This window comes from Tauraco erythrolophus, chromosome 16 (genome assembly GCF_009769465.1).
Source record: "Tauraco erythrolophus isolate bTauEry1 chromosome 16, bTauEry1.pri, whole genome shotgun sequence".
NCBI classification, from domain to species: domain Eukaryota; kingdom Metazoa; phylum Chordata; class Aves; order Musophagiformes; family Musophagidae; genus Tauraco; species Tauraco erythrolophus.
In genome coordinates, this window is record NC_141480.1 from 1,174,211 (window position 1) to 1,198,371 (window position 24,161).

The 24,161-nt window shown below is 42.2% G+C and overlaps 1 protein-coding gene across 2 annotated transcripts in view; it reads left to right on the forward strand.

The window, feature by feature from the left end:
• Positions 1-24,161, forward strand: part of NR3C1 (nuclear receptor subfamily 3 group C member 1) — a 68,747-nt gene that overhangs the window by 33,591 nt on the left and 10,995 nt on the right. For both annotated transcript variants that reach the window (XM_086621750.1, XM_086621749.1), the window contains 4 exons: positions 7,617-7,780; positions 10,858-10,974; positions 15,979-16,257; positions 19,890-20,034. In XM_086621750.1, coding sequence (XP_086477876.1) covers positions 7,617-7,780; positions 10,858-10,974; positions 15,979-16,257; positions 19,890-20,034 — 705 coding nt within the window. The remainder of the gene's footprint in view (positions 1-7,616; positions 7,781-10,857; positions 10,975-15,978; positions 16,258-19,889; positions 20,035-24,161) is intronic.

Sequence of the window (24,161 nt, forward strand, 5' to 3'; positions counted from 1 at the left end):
CGCGGTGCGTGTCCCGGCTCCGCCACGGTGCCCGCGCTCCCGCGGAGCGCTCAGTGCTGGGCATGGGTGGCGGTGGGAGAGGGCAGGAGGGCGTCTGGTTAATTAGTGCTGAGCGCTCTAATGAAGCGCTGTTTCGTCACGCGCTGGCGGAGAACGGAGCACGGGTGGGCAGTTCGGGTTCTCCTGAACATCTCAGCGCTGGATGGGGATGAGAACCCTGCCAGGGCCGCGGCCGAACTGGTGCCATACAGCACTTGCGGGACATTTATTTTGTTTGCCAAGAGTAGTTGTGGGTTTATACGTGAAATATTTCGTAATGGATATATGTAAAGCCTTCTCTCAGTGTGAGCTTGAGTCACTCTTTTGTTCTGGAGACTTGGCTGGAGACTCTGGTCAATGTCCTCGTTGTGGTTGTGGGAAACATCAGCGAAAACGTTTACGGTGTTGGAGGTGACTTTATACAAAACAAGGAATGGTACCGTCTGCTTTGGTTGTGATAAAGGGGTGGTAAAGTGTGTGTTGTTCTGCAGACGGAGAGGTTAATTATGAGACTTTGGTTTAGGTGTATCGTAGAATCATGGAATGGTTTGGGTTGGAAGGGACCTCAGAGATCATCTAGTTCCAACCCCCCTGCCGTATCTCCTATTTTAATTTTTTTTTTGTGAATTAGAATCCCAGTACTCCATCATAAGTTAGCGATAAAATTTACCCTGGTGCAGAGACGATGTCAGGAGGAGGCGCGGCGGTTCCTGCAATCTGGTTGTTTTTACAACCAGACATCTTTCTCCACCTCCAGTTCCTGTATCCAGCAGCAAAGCAAGTTTGGCCGTGGCCTTTCTGGGTGACCCATTTCTCGCGTTGGTGTTATCTCGGTCGTGCTACAGGCGCACGCACAAAACCAGACTGTAAGTTCAAAATCTGGTTTCCTGGTTTATCAAGTCATGATACGGCGTTTATCTGAGCGCGTGATAAAGGAAATGGTGTTAATCATCTCAGCTTTCAGAGGGGCTGTAAAGCAATAATGCTGGATGCCTTTATTCGCAGGCTTTGGTTAAATACTGTAATCCGTAGTAGATTTTTAATTTATTACAGCATGGCTGGGGACATGCTTGTAATCAAGAACAACACTTTTACCAGAGCAATTCGGTTCTCTGCTTTAAGTACAAAGCGGGAAAAAAAACTTCTATGCAGAACCTGCCTATTCTTAAATTATTTGGAGGGCTCTTTTGTTTTTGTTTCATGGTTGGTGGGTGTTTGTACGTTCAGGCAGTCAGTAAGAATGTCGGGTCAGCACCCCAAGGCACCCTGGGCTGGGTAAATCACTGTGTGTTCTGTGCCCACTGGCAGCAGCGGAGCTGTGCGCACCCGCGGCGGTGGCCAAAGGCTCCGTGTGTCTGCAGGGAGTTTGCAGGTGGCATGGGTGGAGAACGTTGGTTCTTACCAGTTCGTACCAATTTTCAGTCTCTTTAAACTTAAGCGACTGTGTTACAAGGGATAGAAGGGACCATCGTAACTGGTGGTTCAGGTTCTTAGCAAAATGCATTTTTTCAAATTATTTTTCAACTGGCAAATATACTTTTATTTTAATATTGTCATGAAAAGTATGGTGTCAATAGCATTGTTTTCAAATTGTTTCCTGTTTGAACTGGAAACTTACTTTCCTGCCTAAGAGGGTATAAAAAATAATTAGTAGTTTCCCTAGTTAATGAAGAAATAAGCAAGCAATTAAAAAACTGTAATCAGTTGGTGTATGCTACTGTTTACATTGTTCTCATTGCTAGAAGATAAGAATGAGGCACAGATGGCAATGACATTGAAAACCGTTTCTTTACTGTTGGTTTGGTGATACTACATAAACCGATAAGTACCTCGCTTTTAAGAATATGTGAGTTCTGTGCTATGGTGACGTGTGCTGGACAACCAAGACTTGGGGCACACCGTGTTTTGTGGTCTGTGTCACGCAGAGTGAACGCAGCTCATCGTTGTGAAGCAATAGATTAGAAGTAGGAGCAAAGAGGGTAGTCCTTTTACCCTGCTTTAAGCTTAAATAATAAATATAGTCAAATTTCGAGCTGCTTCTTCCAACCTTAGACATATCGCATCCATTTCTTTCCTTGGACTTGGCAGTTGGACATGAATAGTATTTTCTTACGGGTTTTTAGGAGCCAGTTGCAAGTGTTCTGGTTTTGTAATTTATAATAGCACCAGGGAACACCTTAGCTGTCCGTATGTCTGAAAAAAACTTGTTTTATGTATTTCCCCTGAACTTTTCTTCGGGGTAGATTTTTTTTAAAAGGTGAAAATGGCTAAGCTGACAGCTGCAGATTTCCTGGGATGCTCCTTCCCCTGCTCTGCAGCTTGCAGCCATTCTCTTTAACCGCAGTTAGTTTTCACACTGTTAACCAAGTTCTCCTCTCTGTGCACATATGTAACTTGCTGTTGGTCCTAATTTAATTTGCATTTTTAAAAAGATTTTACCCTTCAGCAGAGCTGTGCTAGGGCTGGGCACAGGTTTGGACAAAATGTGATCAAAGCTGATGATCATCCTAAGCTTTCACGTGCCGGTGAAGAGTTGCAAGTTGTGGACTGTAAATGACTAATAACTGTAGGTGCTGAAAGTGGTCACCTCTTCATTATCTTGCTAGAGGTTTTTTTCATTTAATAATGTAAAGTAACAGGAAGGTAGTGTATTTCTTTAATAGTATTATAGTGTTAGTAGGTTTGGGGTATGGGAGCGTGCACGTTCTGTGTTGTATCGGGAAGGTTTTATGTTCTTCACAGTAGAGACAGAAGAAAGAGGAAAAAGCGAATGTTTTCTCCAGTAATGCCCCATTATGTTGGAGGAAGGTGTCTGCAGAGGAGTGAGTAACTGGCTGCCCCCTCTCCCTGCTCGGGCACGTATCGCCGATTGCAGCGCCGGGAGTTTGAGGGTCACCCGTGTCTGCGGTCCCGGCGGGGAGCTGGAATGGGGCCGGAGCAGTGCGGTGCTGGTGGGACCGGCTTCCCCGCGGGGGCACGACGAGACCCACCATGGATGGGGACCTGAGAAAGGAGAACTTCCCACCCCCAGAAGTGCTTCCACACCCGAGCTGAATAAAGGTTGAACCTTGAGCCCGGCTGGAAAGTCTCTGGTGAATGATTAACGCAGAAATGGCGTTGGTTGAGCAGCAGGAGTTCTGCAGAGCTCCTGACTGTGGGCGCATCTCCTTTGCTTTCTGGCTTTCCCCTTTACCCCCATATGTTTCCTTGACTGGAAATGGTACAAACGCATAAATTAGGTGATATATAAATGGTTTCAGAAAAGTACGTGGGAGAATGGAGCTCGGTACCCTTAAACAAATAACACCTTGCCTACCCAAATAAAATTTAATGAAAATTTTTACAAATTTGGAACCCTTAAAATTTGGATTTTTTTCTCTCTCTTATCTATGCTTCTTGAATTTTTCTTTTATTTAGATAAGAATCAGAGTTTATTAGGTTTTCGTTGAGCCTAAAAACATTTCTGCAAATAACTGAAAGGTAACACTTTTATTATTTTATTATCTCGGAGTGTAACTTCCCTCCCTTACCTCTTCCTTAGGAAGTGGTTGTTTGTCTTTTACTACATATAACTTTATACGTAAAATATTTATATTAACCCTCCAGCCAGTTTGTTGTAGCTCTTGCAGGAGTCCTTGTGCACTATGATCCCTCCTGCTCGCCGTGTTTCAGGCAAGCAGAGTTGTGTTTGACACAACCAGGGGACTGTCAGTGTCTGGCAGCAATCCACACAGTTAGTAAATACTGTCCTTATCTGATATAGCCAGGCTTGAAAAGATATGCCAGGAGCCCAGATTAGATTGCTGGCTACTGCTTTATTAATCAATGTAATAATTTATTTTTAGTTTTGTAAGTCATATCATCTGTTTTCTGTCTCATATTACATTTTCTGTGGTACTGGTAGAGAAAATGAGCCCTGTTTAAAAATTAAAGGCGATTGAAAAGTTTCAGTGGAATGTGTTTCGCACTACCATAGTTGCTGTGACAGTTGATGAATGTTTCCTTAAAAATGCTTTTGTCGAAATTCATAAGGTATGAAGAGTTTATATTTTGTATCTGAATTAGCTGTCTGCAAAACTATGCATAGAAAGATGTTTCCATCTTCTTCTGGTTTTCATCATTTTAATGAAATGAAGTTCTCAAGTTATATATTCCTCATTTAAAATCATAGGCTCCCAGCCTGTATTTCCATGTTTAATATAAGATTTTTAGTATGAGAAAAGGCACTACCGAGCCTAAAACTTTAGAGGAAATAAGGCAACTTAGAGTAGCTTTTGAGTGGCCAGTGATTACTGATGTTAATTGGGGAGCTGGTTGGTTGTTTCTGAGATAATGTTGAATTTGGTTTTCATTTTTATTATTTTTATTTTTTTTTACATATGACTCTACAAAGCGGAGAAACAATTTAATTCCTTTTTTGAAATAGATCAGTAAGCTGGGGATGGCAGGGAGGGGAAAAAAACCCACAAAACAACCCCCAAACCAAATGAGAAGAAAGTAATACATATATCGCACGAAAGGAGGCAAAGCTTTGTAGTCAAAATTATTTGTCTGATTAGATGGGAAAGCTGTGAGGGAGCAAAGAACCGAGTCTGGGTTCTCCAGCCTGGGGTCGTCCTCTCCTCCTGGGATTCCTTCCAAAGTGCGAGAGGAGCAGCCGACCTGCCCCGGGGCGAAGGAGCTGGGCAGCTGCCCTGGGGGACGTGGGGTCAGGCAGCGGGTCCTGGTGCTGGTGCTGGTCCTGGTCCTGGTGCTCCCTGGACAACTCTGGCAGCTGCGGGGGTCTGCTCCATGCTCCCGGAGATGACCCAAAGGGCACAAAGACCTTACCTCTCTGAATGGGGAGTAAAGCTGGGAACGGCAGGAGCAGCGGAACGGGATCTGCGGTGAACACGTGCACCGGTGCCGGCGGCGAGGTGGGACAGAGTCTGTCCAGCCGAGGAGCTGGGCATGGCTCGGGGCGAAGCACGGCTCCCTTGTCTCCAGGATGTTGTGTGCCTTTCCTCAAAGTGTGTGCTGGGTCCCAAGCTGTGCATTCAGAAGGCAAAGTTTCTGAAAAGGCTGGTTTGTGTTCACCAGATACCATCGTGCACGGCTTTCATAAGAGGCAGGAGTAGATTTGGATCCTCAGCTTCCTTAACCATGAGGTTTCTTTTCCTGCAAACCCGTAGCCGTTAGCTTCTCTCAGCCGATTCCTCATCAGATGAGATGGGGCCGTGCAAACGGCCGCTTCCATCGTTACAGTGTTCGTTCCAGAGCTCCTCTGCGCTGAGGACGGCAGACTTGCTTGTAGAAATTGGGATGAGCGTGTAATTAAAGATGCGTGTTTGTAAGGACATCAAATAAACGTAACTGGGTTGAGCTACGTTCTGCCATTACTTGGATGTGGAGTGCTGGATTGTGCAACCTTAGTGTTTTATTGTAGCTTGCTGCTCTTTGAAAGAAGACAAATTAATTAGAAAACACATAAAAGCCGTCGTATGGATCATAAACGGGATTGCAATCTATCGGTGGCTGCCTCTTCGGTTGACAGACCAGCTAATGATGTTTGTCAGCCTCTTTGTAGAGTAACAGACTCGAGGAAGTGTTGCAGTGTTTCGCAAATATTTTTCTGAACACAGAGGAGCTATTTGATGGATTTGAGTCCTCTTCCAAGTTCTGAAAAGAAGTGTTCTTTCCTGGGTGGACTTTTGTCCTTCCCTTTTTCCTCAAGGTTGACTCATTCTACTTCATTCCCACCACCAGCCTTTCCTATCGAAGCCTTCGCACCACCCTTGTTCCGGTCGTTGTCTTCTCTCCTTCCCACAGCTATTCCAGCGTGTTTGAGCTGTTGCGATGTTCTTGTCTGGTTTTTACTTTCCTGTTCAGCCCTCTCCGTTCTAGCTTAGGTACAGGTCACCCTCTCCCTTAGCTCGTAGCAGACTCTGGCTTTTAGGGGGGATCTGCACGTACCTTAGGTCTTTGTGTGCCTGTGCTGTCTTATTTTTTTCCCTAACACAAGTCATTTTCACTGTTCTCTGCCCTCTGGTTCCATATGTGTCAAAGCGTGGACTTCATTGACGCGTTTATTCTGCTTTGACTTTTATCCCTCTGTATTTGAGTGGTAGGATTCCTGCTCCTTGTCTGCTTTCATTATCTAACTCCTCCTTGGTAAGAGCAAACACAGCAGCAGAAGTCCTTGGAATCTCTGGACAGGTCATTTCTCAGTTGCTCTCTGGAGATGGAGCATATGGAGGTGACCTGTTCAAAAGTAAAGCCTCCCTGGTGTTGGAGTGGTTTAATTTGGAATTTTAAGGGTTTTGTGAATGTTTGAGAGCTGTGGTTTTTTTAAAATGTGTGACCAAATCTGGCCAGGCTTGCTTGAGGAGAGGAAAAGGAATTTTCCATGCAAAAGGCAGCCCACATGCGAGTGTTAAGCCCACTTCAGGGAACGTGGATGTTCTGGAGAGTTTCCGAGTAAAGGCACCGACGTCTTAAATGAAAGTGTTCTTTTCTAGCTTCATCTGGAAAGTGGCTGGAACCCTGTTGGACAAAATTTTATATGAAAATCCCTTTAAGTTAAGCAGACAGTGTAGAAATCGCCTTTTTAAAGTTTAAAACTTTGTGAAAATAAACCCCCCAAGACGGGCCGGGTAACCGGGGGTGGCCGTCAGCAGGTAACGTGTCAGGTTTCGGCCGTGCTGTTTACACGTGCTGAGTAAGATCAGCCTCTGAACCTTGGCACAACCCCTGTGGGTTCAGCCCTTAGGATTAGAAGCAGCTCGAAGGTGATTACGATAGATTATTTATTGTTCTAACAATGATTTATTTATTTTTCTTAAAGAATTAACCCTTCATTTGTAGATGGCCTGTATGTTTACGTAGGAAAACCAGATCCTGAAATGAGGAATGTATACTCTTTTCCTAAAATGCTGGGGTGAAATGATGATTTATTGCTGTGAATATATATCAATATCTGCCTTAATTTGCACAGCTTCTTGCATAAGAGTGTCCCAGCAGAAATGTGATGGGATCATCCCAGTGATGATCCTGGAAACGAAGCTCTTGTAGGGCTGAATGCAGACTGCGGGGAATGTGACCGTAATGAAAACAATATGGAATAAGAGCATGTTTTAAGAGTCGATTTTAAACACTAGGATAATCGTGCAAGAAACTTGGCTTTGGAGATGTGTAAGCGAAGTAATCTTGACCTAGTCAAATAGGCTGTGAAAAATCCATACAGCTTTGCTTGTGTTTTACAGAATTCATTGTTTAACTGTTTCAGAGTCGGGCCAACTTAGAATCATAGAATCATAGAATGGTTTGGGTTGGAAGGGACATTAAAGATCATCTAGTTCCAACCCCCCTGCCACGGGCAGGGACACCCTCCACTACACCAGGTTGCCCAAAGCCTCATCCAACCTGGCCTTGAACACTTCCAGGGATGGGGCAGCCACAGCTTCTCTGGGCAACCTGTGCCAGTGTGCAGAACTGTAGTATTTGAGGATAAGGGCAATCTGTTTCTTGCACTTATGAATGTTATGTTTGCCAGTATCCCACAGATCTTCATTTAAAGTATTTTATACTTTTTTTTTTAGCCCTGGAATGAGATCAGATGTAAGCTCTTCTCCATCCACAACCTCAGCAACTACGGGACCACCTCCCAAGCTTTGTCTGGTTTGCTCCGATGAGGCCTCTGGGTGTCATTACGGTGTTCTTACTTGTGGCAGCTGCAAAGTGTTCTTCAAAAGAGCTGTGGAAGGTAAGGCATGTTTTGATCCATTTGCTGTTTACCAATATGAAATCCACGTACGTACCAGCCATAGTCAAAACCACTCTATTGAATCTTACTGGAATCCCTGTTTTTGTGAGAATCCTACTGGAAAATCCTATCCATGATTATGACGAATCTTTTCATAGTAAATAACATCGATAATAGTGTGATTATCCGAAGCATAGATTCCATTTACATTTCTAAAATGCTCCCATTCACTCACAGTGTGAAAGGATGTATTGTTGTCTTGGCTTTTTGTTTCTTTCATTCTATTTCACTGTTGTTTTTGTTTATTTGTCCTGTTTATATGCAGATATTTGTCTGTTGTGCATTAGATTTGTGTAGTTTGTGTATGAAACTTGGTAAATCTGTTGCATGTGAGGTTATGATAGTTTTATGTTTTTTCCTGTAAGCAGTATTGGTTACATTACATACATGTCCATGTGTGCTATTTGCAGGGGTAACTAGGTAACAGAAACGTGTGCAGGGTTTTGGATCATCAAGATTTCTCTCTAATCACAGGAAGAAGCTCATTCTGGAAAACAGATGATGGAAAACTAAACATGAATCTGTAGTGTGTATAGCAGAATAAGTAATCTGTGATTTTTTGGGGGCTGCGTAAGTAGCCGTTTTGTAATGAACTAGGCTGTACCTCAATGTCTGAATCTTGGCTTCAGCATCAGAGAGATGCAGAAAAGTTACAGTATGTTCTCAGCCTCTCTGAAAGGACAGTGGTTCCTCGACTCTGAAATCACGTCGTCCTCAGTTACAGCCTCACAGGGTTCCCTGTGTCGTGCCTTCTTCATGCCGCCGTTCCTGGGTATTTGGAAGCAAATCAGACTATTGTTTTTTGCTAACGTTTTTGCAAGTTGCGTATCGCTCGAGAAGAGGGGAGGCCGTTCTGACAAAGATGAGCCACCGTTCAGTCTTGCAGAGGAAGCACTTTCTCCCAGTTCCCAGCTCACTGGATGCAATAGGGAGCTCCGGGGAAATGCAGAGCCTCCCGTAGCGATTGGAAAAGTCAGTTCTTGCTAGTCACAAGGGGAAAGGATGTCAGTTCTGCGGGAAGCTGAAGCTGTTTCTGAAGTACAACAAGAGACAACATGAGCTCAAGTGCAAAGCACTGGGCTGCTTGGGCTCTCCGTGATGCCCAGCTGGTCCTGTCTGGAGTTGCACTCTCGTTTAGAGCCAGGCTCTTGATTTGAAGCAAATAATCATCTGTATCTTTGATTAAAATAAGGTCACTGGATATCTCTCAGAAAAAGTATTATATGGCAACTGAATATATGTCATAGTGATAGTTTTGACGATCCTCAAGCTTAAAAGAAATCATGCAAGTATTGATACATGAAGAAATATACACAGTAATTCCTTTTGATCAGTGATGTGACTTGCTGCATCTTACGTCAACTGTATTAACGGTAAAAATGTGAGCAGGCTTGTAGCTGAAAAAATGCAATAAATTGCTCAAGGCTTGCCTCCATTTTCATTTTTGTTGTTCCGTAGATTATCCTAACTGTAATCCTTTGGATTAGATATTGTGGATGTTTTCAGGAACTCTTCCAAGATCTGTTAGTTCTAGTATTCACTTTAAGGAACAAATAATTTGCTTTTGTCTCTTGCAGGCATTTTTCTTATTAGGAACATATGTAAAAGGAATTTGTTTCTGCAATACCCTTTTTATTAATAGCTGCCAGGCACCTGCTAGTATATACAGATCAGGCTGACTCTGCCTGGGTTATCGACCCTTCAGCCTGGAACCCTTTTTTGTGCCTTTTTGCGTGTATACTGTCACAGAAAGTGAAAGTGTCGGTATCTAACAAGTCAATATAAAGTGTATTTCTTTCAGCAAAGAGGAGAGGAAGGATGAAGGTGGGACAGCAGCTGTGTATTTGTACACACTTCTTCATGCAGACAAGGTCCTTTCTTCAGGAACCCAGGATGACCAAAGCCATCTTGTTCTAGCTCTTGTTTTCCTGGAGCTTCAGAGCCCTCGTGGTTGAGTTTCTCCACTCCCAGAACCAGCCCTGTTCAGCCTCCAGCATGTTACCCACACCCTCCTGCCAACCCAGATCTTCACCACTCCTCCCCGCCTCCGCTTCCTCGCCTTGCTTCTGATCCTCACACCTCCCCTCTGCTTCAGATTCCCCCAACACCTCTGCCTCCTGCTCTGCTCCGGATTGTCCTTGTTCTTCAGCATTTTTAATTCCATCTTGGAAATCCTTTGCCTGCAATTTCTATCTTTTTTTACACGCCAGTGTGCTCAAATGAGCAAAGACCCATCCAGGTCTTGTGACGCTTCAGAGCCGCAGGCACCGACTCGTGCTGGGTGGTGCAACGTGGAAGAGTGTCCAACCTCTCTGTGAAATGTCCCTGTCTGCTGTAAATCCCCTGGGAAACATCTCCGTTTGCTCACTACCCGTTTTTACCAATGTATTGTTTGTGAAGTAGCTTTGGTTTTGGAGCAGCAAAGATAACTGAAACGCATTCCTTTGTGCACCTGGCATGTTATTTTAATTTATGTTGTAGCTGAAGTTGCCGTATGAGGGGCAGTTTTGCCCTGAATCCATAAAAACATCAGAGAACTTGGTTTGTCCAGTTCAGACTGCAAGTTAAACAAGGAGGAGATTTCATTACTTTCAAAATGGTGAAAGCTATGTCTGGATATCTGTAGAAATGTTTACATGTGTACTTTCAAAATGTGTTTATGAACGTTACTGACATCTCTTGTGAAGCTGTTTAGGGAAATTGGAAACATGCTATAGAAGATAGGTTTGAGAAACATAAGAGAAAAATAGATTTAAAACCAGAATTTGCCTGATGTTAACAAATAGGAAATGGAATTTCTACCTGCATTTATTGACTTTGGTGTCTGAGAAGTCTGTTTGGTGTACAGATACATGAAACCATACAGATACTGATCTTATTTGTGCAAGCAATGAAGTACAGTAAGTGAAGTTGTTATATAGTCCCGAGATCCTTAACGTTACCGCAAGAATGAATGACTTCATCTGCTGGTCTGATCGTAGAGCTCATGGTTGTTGTGTTTGTCTTTGTGCACACAGGGCAGCACAACTATCTGTGCGCTGGGAGAAACGATTGCATTATCGACAAAATTCGGAGGAAAAACTGTCCGGCGTGCCGCTACCGGAAATGTCTTCAAGCTGGCATGAACCTCGAAGGTAACTTAAAATGTTCAAATCCCTTTTTTATTTTCAAGTCCTAGACAACAAAGGTCATGCTGCTTATGAAGCTAAAAAAAAAATATTTGAGCAGCATTTTAATATGCTAAAAGTAAGTACTGCGTTTTATGGCGTCTATGAGCATTTTAATGAAAAGCAAGATTTTTTTTTTTGCACTAAAATTTCTGCTATGCTTTCCTGTCTGCACTCAATTCCTCTGTCTCTCAGTGTGTGCAGCAGAAGTGAGTCATACACACGAAACAGGGTTATTTTTTATTCCTGTCAGCACATATATCTTGTTGCTTTTTCACTGGATCTGAGACAGCAGAACTGTAGGAGAGCTCCTGCAGGGAAGCTGACGCCTGCCCATCCTTAGGAGGGTGACCTGACACTGAAACCACAGATGAGAGGGAAAGCCCAGACACACAGGTCTAAAGTTGGAGTGGGGCCTATGTCTTTAAACTGAAGAAAAGGAAATTATTTTTGTTCATGCTGTGGATTCTTTTAAAATGTCTGTTAGAATCTCTCTAGAAAAAAATAGGTTAAATAAATAAATTGAAATGTACCAGTACATTTTTGTTCTCTGCAAAGTCCTGGGTGGCTTATGAGAAACTGAAGACCGCATGAACTAGAGATTTAGCAGCAGTTGTAAAATGGCATAAAACATTTTTATTAGTGTCAGCTACGTTTTATGTTTGATATTTTTTCCTTGAGCTGTAGAGATTAATACAGTACTTACTAGCATAGTTATCATGGTGATACTTGTATAATCAAAATTGTCAGATAAAAATGTCGAAAATGTATTTGTCAGATGCAAATATGAACAGAGTTTCATTTGAGTCAGTGGTAGTATCCTTTGGTAAAATGTAAGTGGTGAATTATGTTAAAGAGGCAGATGATACACATATTGGAGTCTATGTTAGCGCATCTTTTCTTCGTCTTCAGCTTCCAACCTCTCTCAGGAGGACGAATCACCAGTTTTTCTGCCCTGCTCGTGGCTCTACATGCCTCTTCCTTCAGAGCAAAGGGAAAAAACCTGGCGGTGTGAAATGCTTCCCCTTCTGTGACACACGTACAAGGGCATCCCATACTTCATGGTAGGGATTTGCAGGGAAGAGAGGAGATTGCCGGTCGCTTTGTTGGCTTGATCTCTGTCCAGGAAGTGAGGTTCATCTCTTAGCAGCCCAAATGTGCAACAGTGGGTTCTAAAATAAATCCTTCAAGTACATGAGGTTGTCAACGAGTGTCTCGGGGGAGCTCGACTGAGCCCACTGCCCATGGGCCGACCCTTGTGCTTCAGAGACAGCAGTAACAGGGTGACCCACTTGCCTGCCCTTGGTGTCCGAGGTGGAAAGATCAATGCCCTGCTGGGGCCGATGTGGCCAGCAGCAAGCAGAGGTAGCAGAAAAGCCTAAAGAAAGTTCAGAATAATGTAAAAAACCCACAATTTTCATTTTGAGGTGGAAAAGGATGCATCTTGTTTTAAGACTTATTTCTATTTTTTCTCTCCATAGTTGTTTTCAAAGTACCTAATCATGGTCATATATTTATCAATATGAATAAAACACCTTATTATGTATATTGCACTAATAGTAAGCTTTTCCATTCCTGCATCAATCTATGTGAACTCTTTTTGAAGTAGACACCAATATAGCTGTCTTGGGCTCTAGGATGTGTTACTTCAGTTGCCTTTCTGCACCAGAGAAAACTCAAATTGAGCGACGTCTGATACTTGTCACTTTTCTGCATGTGGCCTGGAGCCCTCCCAACTATAGTTTGCTTGCCTGAATATTGGCACAGAGAATCCTAGGGAATAGCGACTTTTTGGAGGATGGATATTGTTATATAAGTTGTTGGAAAAAGGGAGGGGGAAGCTTCTATGACTGAGGAGGAAAAGAGAGATAGAAACTCCGCAATGCAAAAACGGAAGGACCCAAGGTAGTGTGAAACGGTTAAAAACAACCCTGAAAACGACGATTTATCAGACAGATCTGAACAGATGGTGAAGTGGTCGTATGGAAGAACTCCTAGAAAAGAAAGTTGGAAGGCAGCATAAAGTGCGGAAGAGACTAAAAAAAGACCCTTTAATCTTGGCTATTTTAGAGTCACAGTTCAGGAATTACTCCTGTTTAAAAGATAAATTTGCATACTTTTTAGACAGTAATTTCTTTCTGAAAAGTCATCAGGTGTATCCTTGGTGCATAAATAATTGTTATAAGCAAACCAGTTAATGAATAGCAAGGGATCAAAATATCCTAGCATGCCAGTCTTTCACTTGGCATTGCTTGTTGGTGAACTTCTTCCATGAATCTGTCCAGTCACACTTCAGATACCTCCAGGTTTATAATATCCACAGTGAATTTCACTGTTAGGTATTGGGTAGAAGACTAACACGTTTTTACATATATAAATAAAATCTACCGTGTGATATTTTAATTTTTGCCTGCTCTTGTGCTGAGACAAGAGTGGCTCCTTGGACAGTAGGGACATGTTACTTGGTAATTTCCTATTGCAGTCTGGTTTATCAGAAGACCTTCCTTTGGCCCTACTTAACACCCTTTTCTGGAAGTTTCCTGTTTCTGTTGCAATGGGATTTTTGAGTGTAGGGGACTGGAAAAACGTACAGCTATCAAGCTGCAGGTACTAGAGATTTCCACAGTAGAATAATGATATTTCTTTGAATTCTCATTTCCGCTTTCATCGTTAATTGACCCTAGGCATTCCTTGGCACCCTTTCTCTCTGATGTGTTGGAAGAAAAGATTTATTGTTAGGTTTTATGCCTTTAAAAAAGTAGTCTCAATTTTTTTGGCCTGTCATACTGCATTTTATAGTTAAAACTGTTGGCAATTTATGGGGTTTTTGTGGTGTCTTCATTTTGAATTTCAGTTTTTTGAAGGATCTCTTCCTGATAGCATTCATTGCCCTGCTCTGTAACTCCAGTGGGTTTTGTCATTATAAAATCCCATTTCGGACGTGAGGTGCCTGGTCTCTGTGTCTCTCTGGCAGTGCTGGGTTGTCAGCGTGGTGGTGGGAGCGTTCCGTTGCCTCCCGGGCCGGTGAAGCCGGCCATCTGCCCCACTGGCAGGAGGTGTCGGCAAGGATGGAGGAAGCCTGTACAGCCTCGCTGGATGCCAGGCGGCAGGGGGCTGGGGGGTGGTTTGTTTTTAGCAGAAAATCTTGGATGCTTTTATTTCCATGCTGAGTTTATCTGTATGGATTATCTTCTGTAATTTGCCTGAAGGAGCTGGTTTTAAATTTGTGGTATTTTTATAGTTGAAAATAAACTGTAAAGAAATACATTCTCTCAACCTTCTTCTTTGTGAATTACAGCTATATATCTAAGTCAGCTCTAGAGCATAGCCTAATAAAAATTCTTGCATAATACTTTGTCTTACCAGATGTATTTCTTTTGATTGTTAATTTTACCAGACTTTCTGAGCTGGAAATACTCCATACCAGGTGTCTACAGTAAGCTGAAGGCACGTGTGTGTAAATTTAAGTCAAAGCAGTTCATTTGCTTTTGAGAAGAAGGATAATGGGGCGAAAAATGCCAGAATGTTGAAAGCATTTGGGAGCAGCCATTTCAAAATTTGGATGAGAATAACAAGGAGCTCTTTGCTCCAAGGAAATAGCTGCTGCTGCTCCCCCATGACAGTCTTGGCAAACGTGGCCTTTGGGAAACTGCAGCTTATAAAGGTCCACAGAGAATTCGTTATCTTTAGCAGCCAGTTCCTGAAGTCTCTGTCTTGGCCAGTGGGAGAAACGGGGTCAGGAGGGGCATTTTGTGTGATGTTAAGCTGCAGAGTTGGTTCGTTTCTGATTATTAGAGATTCTGAATAGGTCAGTAGAAACTTTGAATGTGAAACCACGTTACATGGTGCTTTTATGTGCTACTGATTTATCTCAGAAGTTCCAGAGCAGAAATCAATTAATTAATTGAGACACGGGAGAAGAGCTGGGTTTCATTTTGGTCTCGGTTAAGCAGTGTGTTCAGTGTAGCAGGCTGCATCCAGGGGAGCTGGAAGCCAAGTGGGAGACTCCATTATTGACAATATGCTAATAAAATTGTTGCTCCAGCTTTTTGTAGTTTACAGTTAACATCTCTATGTGATGTTTTATTTATTTGGCGGGTGAGTTTTATGGTTTAATTACACAGCAATGATTTATACGCGAGAGAGTTGGCAAGAGAAAAATCTCCTCCTGCCCAGCATTTTCAAAAAAATGTTTTCCCTGGCTCGAGAGATCAAGTAACTTCTTACCCATTAAATATCATTTTTTCCTTTCTTCTGTATGGTTTCTATACTTAATATCTCAAGGATCTTATGAAGTGCACTGTCCTGCAGGTATTTCCAAACAGGTGTCATGCTGTCACGTGAAGTCTCACGGAAATTTTGCATGTAACTGTTCAGGAGAGGCTATTCAGGAGGGCCAGTTGTGATAGGACAAGGGGTAATGGTTTTAAAATAGAGGGAGGTAGATTCAGATTGGATATTAGGAAAAAATTTTTTACCATGAGAGTTGTAGAACACTGGAACAGGTTGCCCAGAGAGGTGGTGGATGCTCCATCCCTGGAGACGTTCAAGGCCAGGTTGGACGAGGCCCTGAGCAACCTGATCTAGTTGGAGATATCCCTGTTCCTTGCAGGGGGGTTGGACTAGATGACCTTTGAAGGTCCCTTCCAGCCCTAACCATTCTATGATTCTATGTAACAGAAATTGTAGGGTCAGGCCTTGTGTTTGTACTACGTGCAGAGGCTATTTAACATTTTGAAACATTAACACAAACGTGACTTTCGTTAAAACATAAAATAAACTTATTTTCACAAGAAGTTTAATTAGAATTGAAGTGAAATTATTTACAGATTTATGAAAAAATACTTTAAAACTTTCAACAGCTGGATCTACAACTGCAGGAAAACAAAAGCAGCGTTTCCTCTGTTACGTTTTTATGGCCGCGTGGTCACTTTCCATTGCCTAACCTGTGACTTACCAAAACTTTCCTAGCTCGAAAAACAAAGAAGAAGATAAAAGGAATTCAGCAGACTAACGTCGCGGGAACGCGGGATGTGTCTGAAACGCCTGGAAACAAGAGCATCGTCCCTGCCTCGCTGCCGCAGCTGACCCCGACCCTGGTTTCCCTGCTGGAGGTGATCGAGCCCGAGGTGCTGTACTCGGGCTACGACAGCACGCTGCCCGACTCCAGCTGGAGGATCCTGTCCACCCTCAACATGCTGGGCGGGCGGCAAGTAGTCGCTGCAGTGAAGTGGGCAAAGGCAATACCAGGTAATGTGCAAATGCGTTAAGTACAAAGTGTGGTCTTTGCTTTGTACTGAAGGTCTGTCTTCGTATTTGGTGTCCTTCAAAGCCTTCGCAGATCAAGTTTTAGTAATATCTGAGCTAATTTGTGTCTCAAATATGTCTGGAGTGGAAAAGCAGAAGAAACGCAGATGCAAAAAACTGTTTACTAGTGTTGCAAGTTAGGTCATTTTAGAATTGTAGAATAGTTTAGGTTGGAAGAGACCTTGAAGATCATCAAGTCCAGTCCAGCGCTCCCAAGTCCACCACTAAACCACGTCCCTGAGCAACTCACTACGCATCTTTTAAATACCTCCAGGGGTGGTGACTCCACCGCTTCCCTGGGCAGCCTGTTCCAATGCTTGACAGCCCTTTCAGTGAAGAAATATTTCCAGATACCCAATCGAAACCTCCCCTGGTGCAGCTTGAGGCCGTTTCCTCTTGTCCTACCACTTGTTACTTGGGAGAAGGCACCAACCCCACAATGCTACAGTCTCCTTGCAGGTAGTTGTAGAGAGCAAGGTCTCCCCTCAGCCTCCTTTTCTCCAGGCTGAACACCCCCAGTTCCCTCAGCTGCTCCCCATAACACTTGTGCTCCAGACCCTTCACCAGCTTCGTAGCCCTTCTTTAGATGCACTTTTACTTCTTTGGGCGTGCTTTTATTTTTGCACATTTTTACTTGAACCCTTTGACCATTGAGTGTTAAAATTTGTATTAAAATGGAGATTTGTTTTTAAAAGTAGTGTAGTGAACTATTTCTGTCAGCTCTAGCTCGACCTCCTAGATAATTATTTCTTGAATATTTTTAGCAATGAGGTTCTCCTGGCTCTTACAGCCTGGTGCAGCTGTACTGGCTTGTCTGGGTCTGCGTTCATGGAGGGTTCTATTTTTTACTACCCTTCACCATATCTGTAGCTTTTTCTTGACTGGGAGTAGGCGTTTGAGCGTCCGGTTCCAGGGTGGAAGTCAAGATGTTCATTTCCTCTCAAGCGCTGTAGCTACACGATTGAACTGACTGTCACCTGGGGAACGTGGAAGGTTTGTTGCTGTTTTGGCTCCCACCTGAAGACACCGTTAGCAATTGCTTTCCAGAAGTGATGTCAAACCTCAGCCTTAGACATAACACGTAGTATGTCTTTGGGAGAGGCCAGGGCTGAAGGTGAAGCTGAAGATCTGTTTATTCCTGATGGAACAGACTGGTGGCTTTCTCCCTTTCACTTTTAGTCAGTGCTGTTAGATAGCTGTTTCCAAAAAACCTCGCAAAAACACCTCCGTAATGCGTATGTTGCCCAAGAATAACATCACGTAACAGGTCTGCCAAAAAAAAAATAATAATCTGATAATAAAATTTATGAGTCATAATGGTGTCTCTTTTGAGGCAGGGGAAATAAATTAACAGTAGGAAACAAAGACTGGCAAACTCAAACACGTGTGCCCCGCAGAGATGTGAGCGGGGAGGCTCGGATGGCGGTCGGGGCGTTGCGTGGGGCAGCGAAGAGCTGAACGTTCTTCTGGGGCGCATCTTTCGGAGACCATCTGGTGTTCTCAAATACAAATTTAGATGCTGTTTTGACAAAAAAGTTCTTCATTCATAATCTCTTCTGAACAGTTTCCCTAATTACACAAAGCCATCAGGTTAGAACGTATGCTCTTAATGAAAGCGCCAGTCTTCTCTTTAATAACTATATTAATAGGAACTATTCCTATCATTTTTTTGATATTCCTTTTTTTTTTTTGGTCGCTAAGGCGATTCTTCATGAGTATTTAATTTGTATGTACTGTACTGCCATCAGACATCCTAACAGCAAGCCAGCACTGGTTACTAAAGCCCTTAGTTGGGATTTCAAAATAGCCTTTTCCTGAGGAGGGTTTGAGCAAAGATTTCAAGATTTGACCCAGTGAGTTTGAAATAGCTCTGCAACGCTTTGCTTGTATGTTAGAAGTTATTGGTGTCTCCACAGCCAGCAGCTTTTTTTTTGAAGTCATTAGACATACCAAGGTTTGTTACATATTCATCTACTGGATGCTCTCTGTTTAAACATCTTCAGGAAGCAGCACTGTCAGGAGCCCTTTAGATGTCAGATGCTTAATAAATAAATAAATTCAACTTGAATTCAGGCTTCAATAATGATTCAATACAGCACAGTATTTTCTTGCTAAATGTAGGCAGGATCTGATAGGAACTAGTGTTGCAAATTAAAAACTGCCTACTTTTTCAGACTGTTTAAGGGACTAATTTTCAGATTTTAGACATTTGCTCATTGTTTAATTGGCTCTGTTCATGCTACACAAACTTACAAGATTAGAAACGGTTAATGATGATAGCTAATGCAATACATATTTTGTAAGTTCAGTGTACTATTCTTGTTGAATAAGAACAAAATTTGACAGTAAGCCATTTATTGTCTAGCAGACTGCTCTCACAAAAAGAAAAAAATACTTTTATTTTTGCAAGATAGCCCAATGAATTATAGTGCATATTAAACATAATTGTTTTCTTTTGTAATCTAACTGACCAGATAAAGCACACACATATATTCTGAATTTTTTTAATATTACATCTCTTTTTAATACTTGCAGTACCTATCAAGAATTATCCATCTGGTACTCTTGACAGTAACTAACATGATGGTTGTGCGAGCCCAGGGCTTTCGGTGTGCGTGTGCTTTTGCAGATGGGATGCTGAGCATTTATTTTGAAATGTATATGTGTAAATTTGGATATAATGTATAATACGAAACTCCTCTTGCTCTCTTCCTCCCTATGTAGTGACAGGACAAGGGGCAATGGATTTAAACTGAAAGAGGGGAGATTTCGATTAGATCTAAGAAAGAAATTTTTTACAGTGAGGGTGGTGAGGCACTGGCACAGGTTGTCCAGAGAAGCTGTGGCTGCCCCATCCCTGGCAGTGTTCAAGGCCAGGTTGGATGGGGCTTTGAGCAACCTGGTGTAGTGGAGGGTGTCCCTGTCCATGGCCGGGGGGTTGGAACTGGGTGATCTTTGAGGTCCCTTCCAACCCAAACCATCCTGTGATTCTGTGTTTTGTATGTTTGACACGTTCAAACCAGCTCAAGGTTGAGTTACACTGCAGCTTTCTGTTCGAACCGCTCGAGTCTCGTGTGTAGTCATATTGTCCGGAAAATGTAATTGAGTCCTATGGTGATGAACACTTAATTTCTACATATGCAGAATTTTGTGTAGGCAAGGGATTCCTTAATGGTGTACCAGGTATTTGAATGTAACGTAGCTGGAAAATGGCATTGAAATTTTGCACCGCTTTTAAAGTGTTATGTTAGGGTTTTTTTTCATCTAGCAAGGACTTTTGCATAAGAAATCTCTTACTGATCTAATTTATTTTTTTCTTCTGCCAAATATCTAATGTAAAATACTTGACTGAATCAGGTGACCATAATATGGAAAAAAAAATGTTGTTCTTTCAGGTACAGTCATCACAGTTACAGAAATTGTTACCAAATACACTTTTACAGGTGGTAATCGACACTGTTAATACAGAAGTTGGACTGATGATAATCACGGTCCTTTTCCAAGTTAGGGGAGTTCTTTTCTGGTTTTTTTTTTTTTCAACTAATACTGTCACACCTCTATTTTTATTTTTCCAGGTTTCCGAAATTTACACCTGGATGACCAAATGACCCTTCTGCAGTACTCATGGATGTTCCTAATGGCTTTTGCTTTAGGATGGAGATCATATAAACAATCAAATGGAAATCTCCTGTGCTTTGCACCAGATCTGATTATTAACGAGTAAGTAAGACATGAGTCATTTTCCAGGTTTCTCAGGGTGATGCCAGACTCCATGCAGTATATCTGAGCTTTGCACTTGAGAGGTGAATCACTGGGTAGCAAACTCTTGCGGAGATCACAAATCAGTCTGTCATTTGCATCTTGTTTTTCTTTTAGCAAGTCACTTAGAGTCAAATGGAAGAAAGAGATTTTAGACATTAAGTGGATTTATATCAAGAAGTTTTTGTGGGAGGTGTTTGTACTAAAATGTTCCATATTGTGACTGTTCCTGCACCATTCATTAGAATTATTCATTTTATCAGAGCCAACACGGTTGAAGCTAATAATATATCTGGGATGGAGAGAAAAGTTTGGCAAATTGCATAATACTCTGTATGTTTATCGTATAAAAGTGATATTGTGGTCCTGCCAGTTTCACAGAGTTCTCGGTCAGTTAAACATTTATATCTGAGCCTGATTAAACTCTGGCTAAAAAGGCAAGATTGCAAATGGAAAAACTAGTCTGACTTGTATTTTGTTGTTGAACTCCGTTATCAATTTTCAAGAAAAGTTGAATTTGCTAGAATATTTGAACATCTTTTTTTCTAGCATCGTGCATAATTTTCCTTGTATTTTTCAAACTCGTGTTGTGCAGTAATTCCGTGTTGTAGAAAAGAGAGAGAGGGGATTCAGGATTGTTGAGGGGACGGGCAGGAGGTTCTACGTGAGGTTCAGTGGGTGTGAACGTTCTCCACAGACATATGCATAGTTATATTACTTTCCATATACTATTTCAGAGGTGTAGTAGCAGATGAGGTGAGGTTTTCCCCTTCTGCTCCCAGTCTGGAGGCCAAACGCTCCGTCTAAACCCTCTCCCCTAGGGATGTACTCGGGGATCAGTCCCGATGGACCATCGCGCTCTCCTGCCTTCTCCTTGGAAGCCGTTTTGGCGTTTGTGTCCTCCTGCTCGTGTTTTCAAAAGTACTTTTTTCAGGTGGAATGGTGTCTGCGTAGTGTGTAACTAACCTTTCCAGTGACTTTGTCTTGCAATCCCAGTGTTGCCAGCAGTATTTGTAAAGCCCGTGGAGGCGTTTTGTCTGTATTCTGAATTAGTTGCTGAAAATACTCTGTGGATGTAAGTCTTGGAGGTTGCTGGCCAGAGCCATTCAAATCTAGTTTACCCATCTGCACATTCTGATTAATTTGATGCTATCACTATGGACTTGCCATTTCTTTTTTTCATGCAATGGCATAGTCCATTTGTGGGGACTAAGACTAATAAATACAATGACGCAGTGCCTTTGACACGTACAATCACTAAACTTTTTTAGCATCACAATTTCACTGACAGTACTTTGAAAAGTGATGCAGGTGACAAGGTGCTATTCATGTCTGTTTTCCAGTCTTCAAAATGGAGGCAATACTAACCCCGTTGGCCTGTTTCAAGACAGTAGTCTTAATATTTTTGTTCCTATTGCACTTCAATATCAAATCTCCCGAATCTTTTCTCAGTTTAAAAAAAATAATAATAATTGCTAATCTTCCTGTGAGATTAGCCATTTACATTTCAGACTACTTCTTTTTCATGATTATTTATTCACTTATTTTTTTTCAATGTAAATATTTTTCTAGGCATTTATACACTGTAATTGTTCCTCTATAATAAATATTTTTCAAAAAAAAAAGCTGAGGAGCAGATGCGAGGTGAGGGTCCATCCATGTACTTGCATTCATTAAAGTTCTCAGAATATGTCTCTGGAGTGAAACAGTCTCCATGTGGTGGAATTGGAATAATTAATATTGTCACTAATAAGCGTAATAACATCTAATTTGCTTTAAGTCAGAGGTCTCCTGCTGTTTTACCAATGAGTTAAAAACTACAGAGCTTTACAGCTAAGCATGTGTCGGTACTCCGAAAGAGAACCTGCCAGGGTAATCCTGTTAGACTAAATATGTATTTTCGTGTTCATTCTAGTTACAGTTTTGGTACATAAAGTGTTTATCAAAATGACATTTGTTTTCAGTGAAGTATGTAGGCTGAGAGAACTGGAATTTCTTCTCCAGTGTGCTACAGGTTCCCCATAAAAGCCTCTCTGGTCGTAACTTTTGATGTGCTGTTCATCAATAAAATACAGACCCCCCCCCCCCCCCCCCCGAGTTCAACACGACAAATACTGAATAATACATACACCCACGGCGTGGGTTACGCGCAGCGCCGCAGGGAAAGCCGGAGCCGCCGGAGAAGCTTTGATGCTAAAATGTTGGGTAGGACGAGAGACATATCATGGGCCTCAAGAACAAAATGCACGTGGGTTTTAGTGGTCAGATGTGTCCACTCTCTCTGCTTGCTACATTGTGGGAATGATGGTGCTGTGGAACATCGTGTCCCCTAAAATCCACTCCGGGCTTCCTTCAGTGCTGCTCGCTGATACATGTCTTAGGGGTCTTTCACCCACACAGCTCCTTCCCACCTGCCACCACCCCTGAAGCTCTTGCTTCATGTTTTAGGTAACTAGAAAGAGGTCCAAGGTAGAGTAATAAGTTAACTTTATTTGATGTAAGAATCAGGTATTTATTAAAACTTGTTAACCATTAGAAGGTAAATAGGTAAAGTAGCATCCTCTAAAAGTCAAAACAACTCCATGATTTGATAATTCTAAAAACAATTGTAATTTTTAAAAACATTACAGTGAATTCTCTGGAATAATAGCGAAAAAGTTAGTTTTTCTCATGAATTTTAGATCTTGGTTCCACTAAATACAGTTGCACATAGATGTGTGTGGAACAGACTCAGAACCTTCATTTTGATTGTCTGAAATCTGCGATCGGGGTCATTTTTGCAGTCAACTGAAGCTGTCTGCATCAGATTTTGCGCTTCCTGTTCAGTAGTTTCACATTTCCACATGCAGATAAAGAGGTCTAAATTATTCAAACTTGTAGTTTTTGAGATCTGCAAAAGACATCTCTACAGGTCTCTTCTTTATATGAACGTTTTTCATTTGTAACTATGAGTTTGTTCGGGCTTCCTGTCTGTTAATCGCAGTTTCAAAGCATTGTTTCAGTGGAGGACTAGAGCAAAACCATGGGTCTTTACCCACACTGTGTTAGAACACAATAATTCCATTTCTTCAAGCCACAGCCTTTAGATTGATGATGTACTTGTTTTTCTTAAATGGAAGCAGAAACAAGTTGAGGAGTTGGCAAAAACTTCCAAGCCTCACATGAGCCCCTCATGCAGACTGGTGTCGTTTCAGCCTTACAAAATAGTGGCAAATATTCATGTGGATGGGTTTTCAATTCTGCTGCATAATTTTTGAGTTTACACATTCAACAAAATTGTACGTATCACATTATGCTGTAAGTGATAAGCATCTCACTCTGTATATGGAATTAACATATTCAAATCTCAATTAGTATGATTGTAAAAATATATTTAGCCTACTTTTCACCCCCCAAATTCCTTCAATTTTACTTATAAACAGTTGACCCTCAGAAGAGCCATAAGAGAAGTGTAGGTGTTATTACGTACGCTGTAAACCCACTTCCTTTGCGCCGGCGTTGCCTGTAGCTTGCAGCAGCTGAAGCATTTTGCGCGTGAGCGCGGGAGAAGGGGCTGCGGAGTGGTTGCAGGGAAGTCAGTAATGGTTTATATCTGCCACGGAGAGCTCAGGTTGCAGAGCTCGTGTTCGTGGGGGCAGGGGGAATCATACCTAGCAACAGAGCCTGCAGTGCCTCCCGCTCCGTTAGCCGTATGGTTACAGACAGTGCAACTACTTCTGTTTTCATTTTCGTGGGGTTTTATATGGCTGTCTAGAAACCGTTGATTTTACTGTTTCTGACCTTTAAAGACTTGTCCTCATATTTGGTACAGTTCAGTGTCTTCAACTTCAGGAAGAGAAATTGTATCTTTGAAGGGCTCTCCAAGCCTGGGTGATTTACAATGGACAGAACTGCAAAATATATTTTTAAGATTGAATTCTTTATGGGGATAAGACAACTTTCTTTAGCTTCATGTGTCTGCTCAAGCATCTGAGCAACATCAGTCTCTCATTATTCCTGTGTAGTGACTACTTACTTCTGTGGATTAGCAAGATCCACTTGCACACGTCGACACTTTTAAGGCAACTGTGTGTAACTGGGCTGTATAT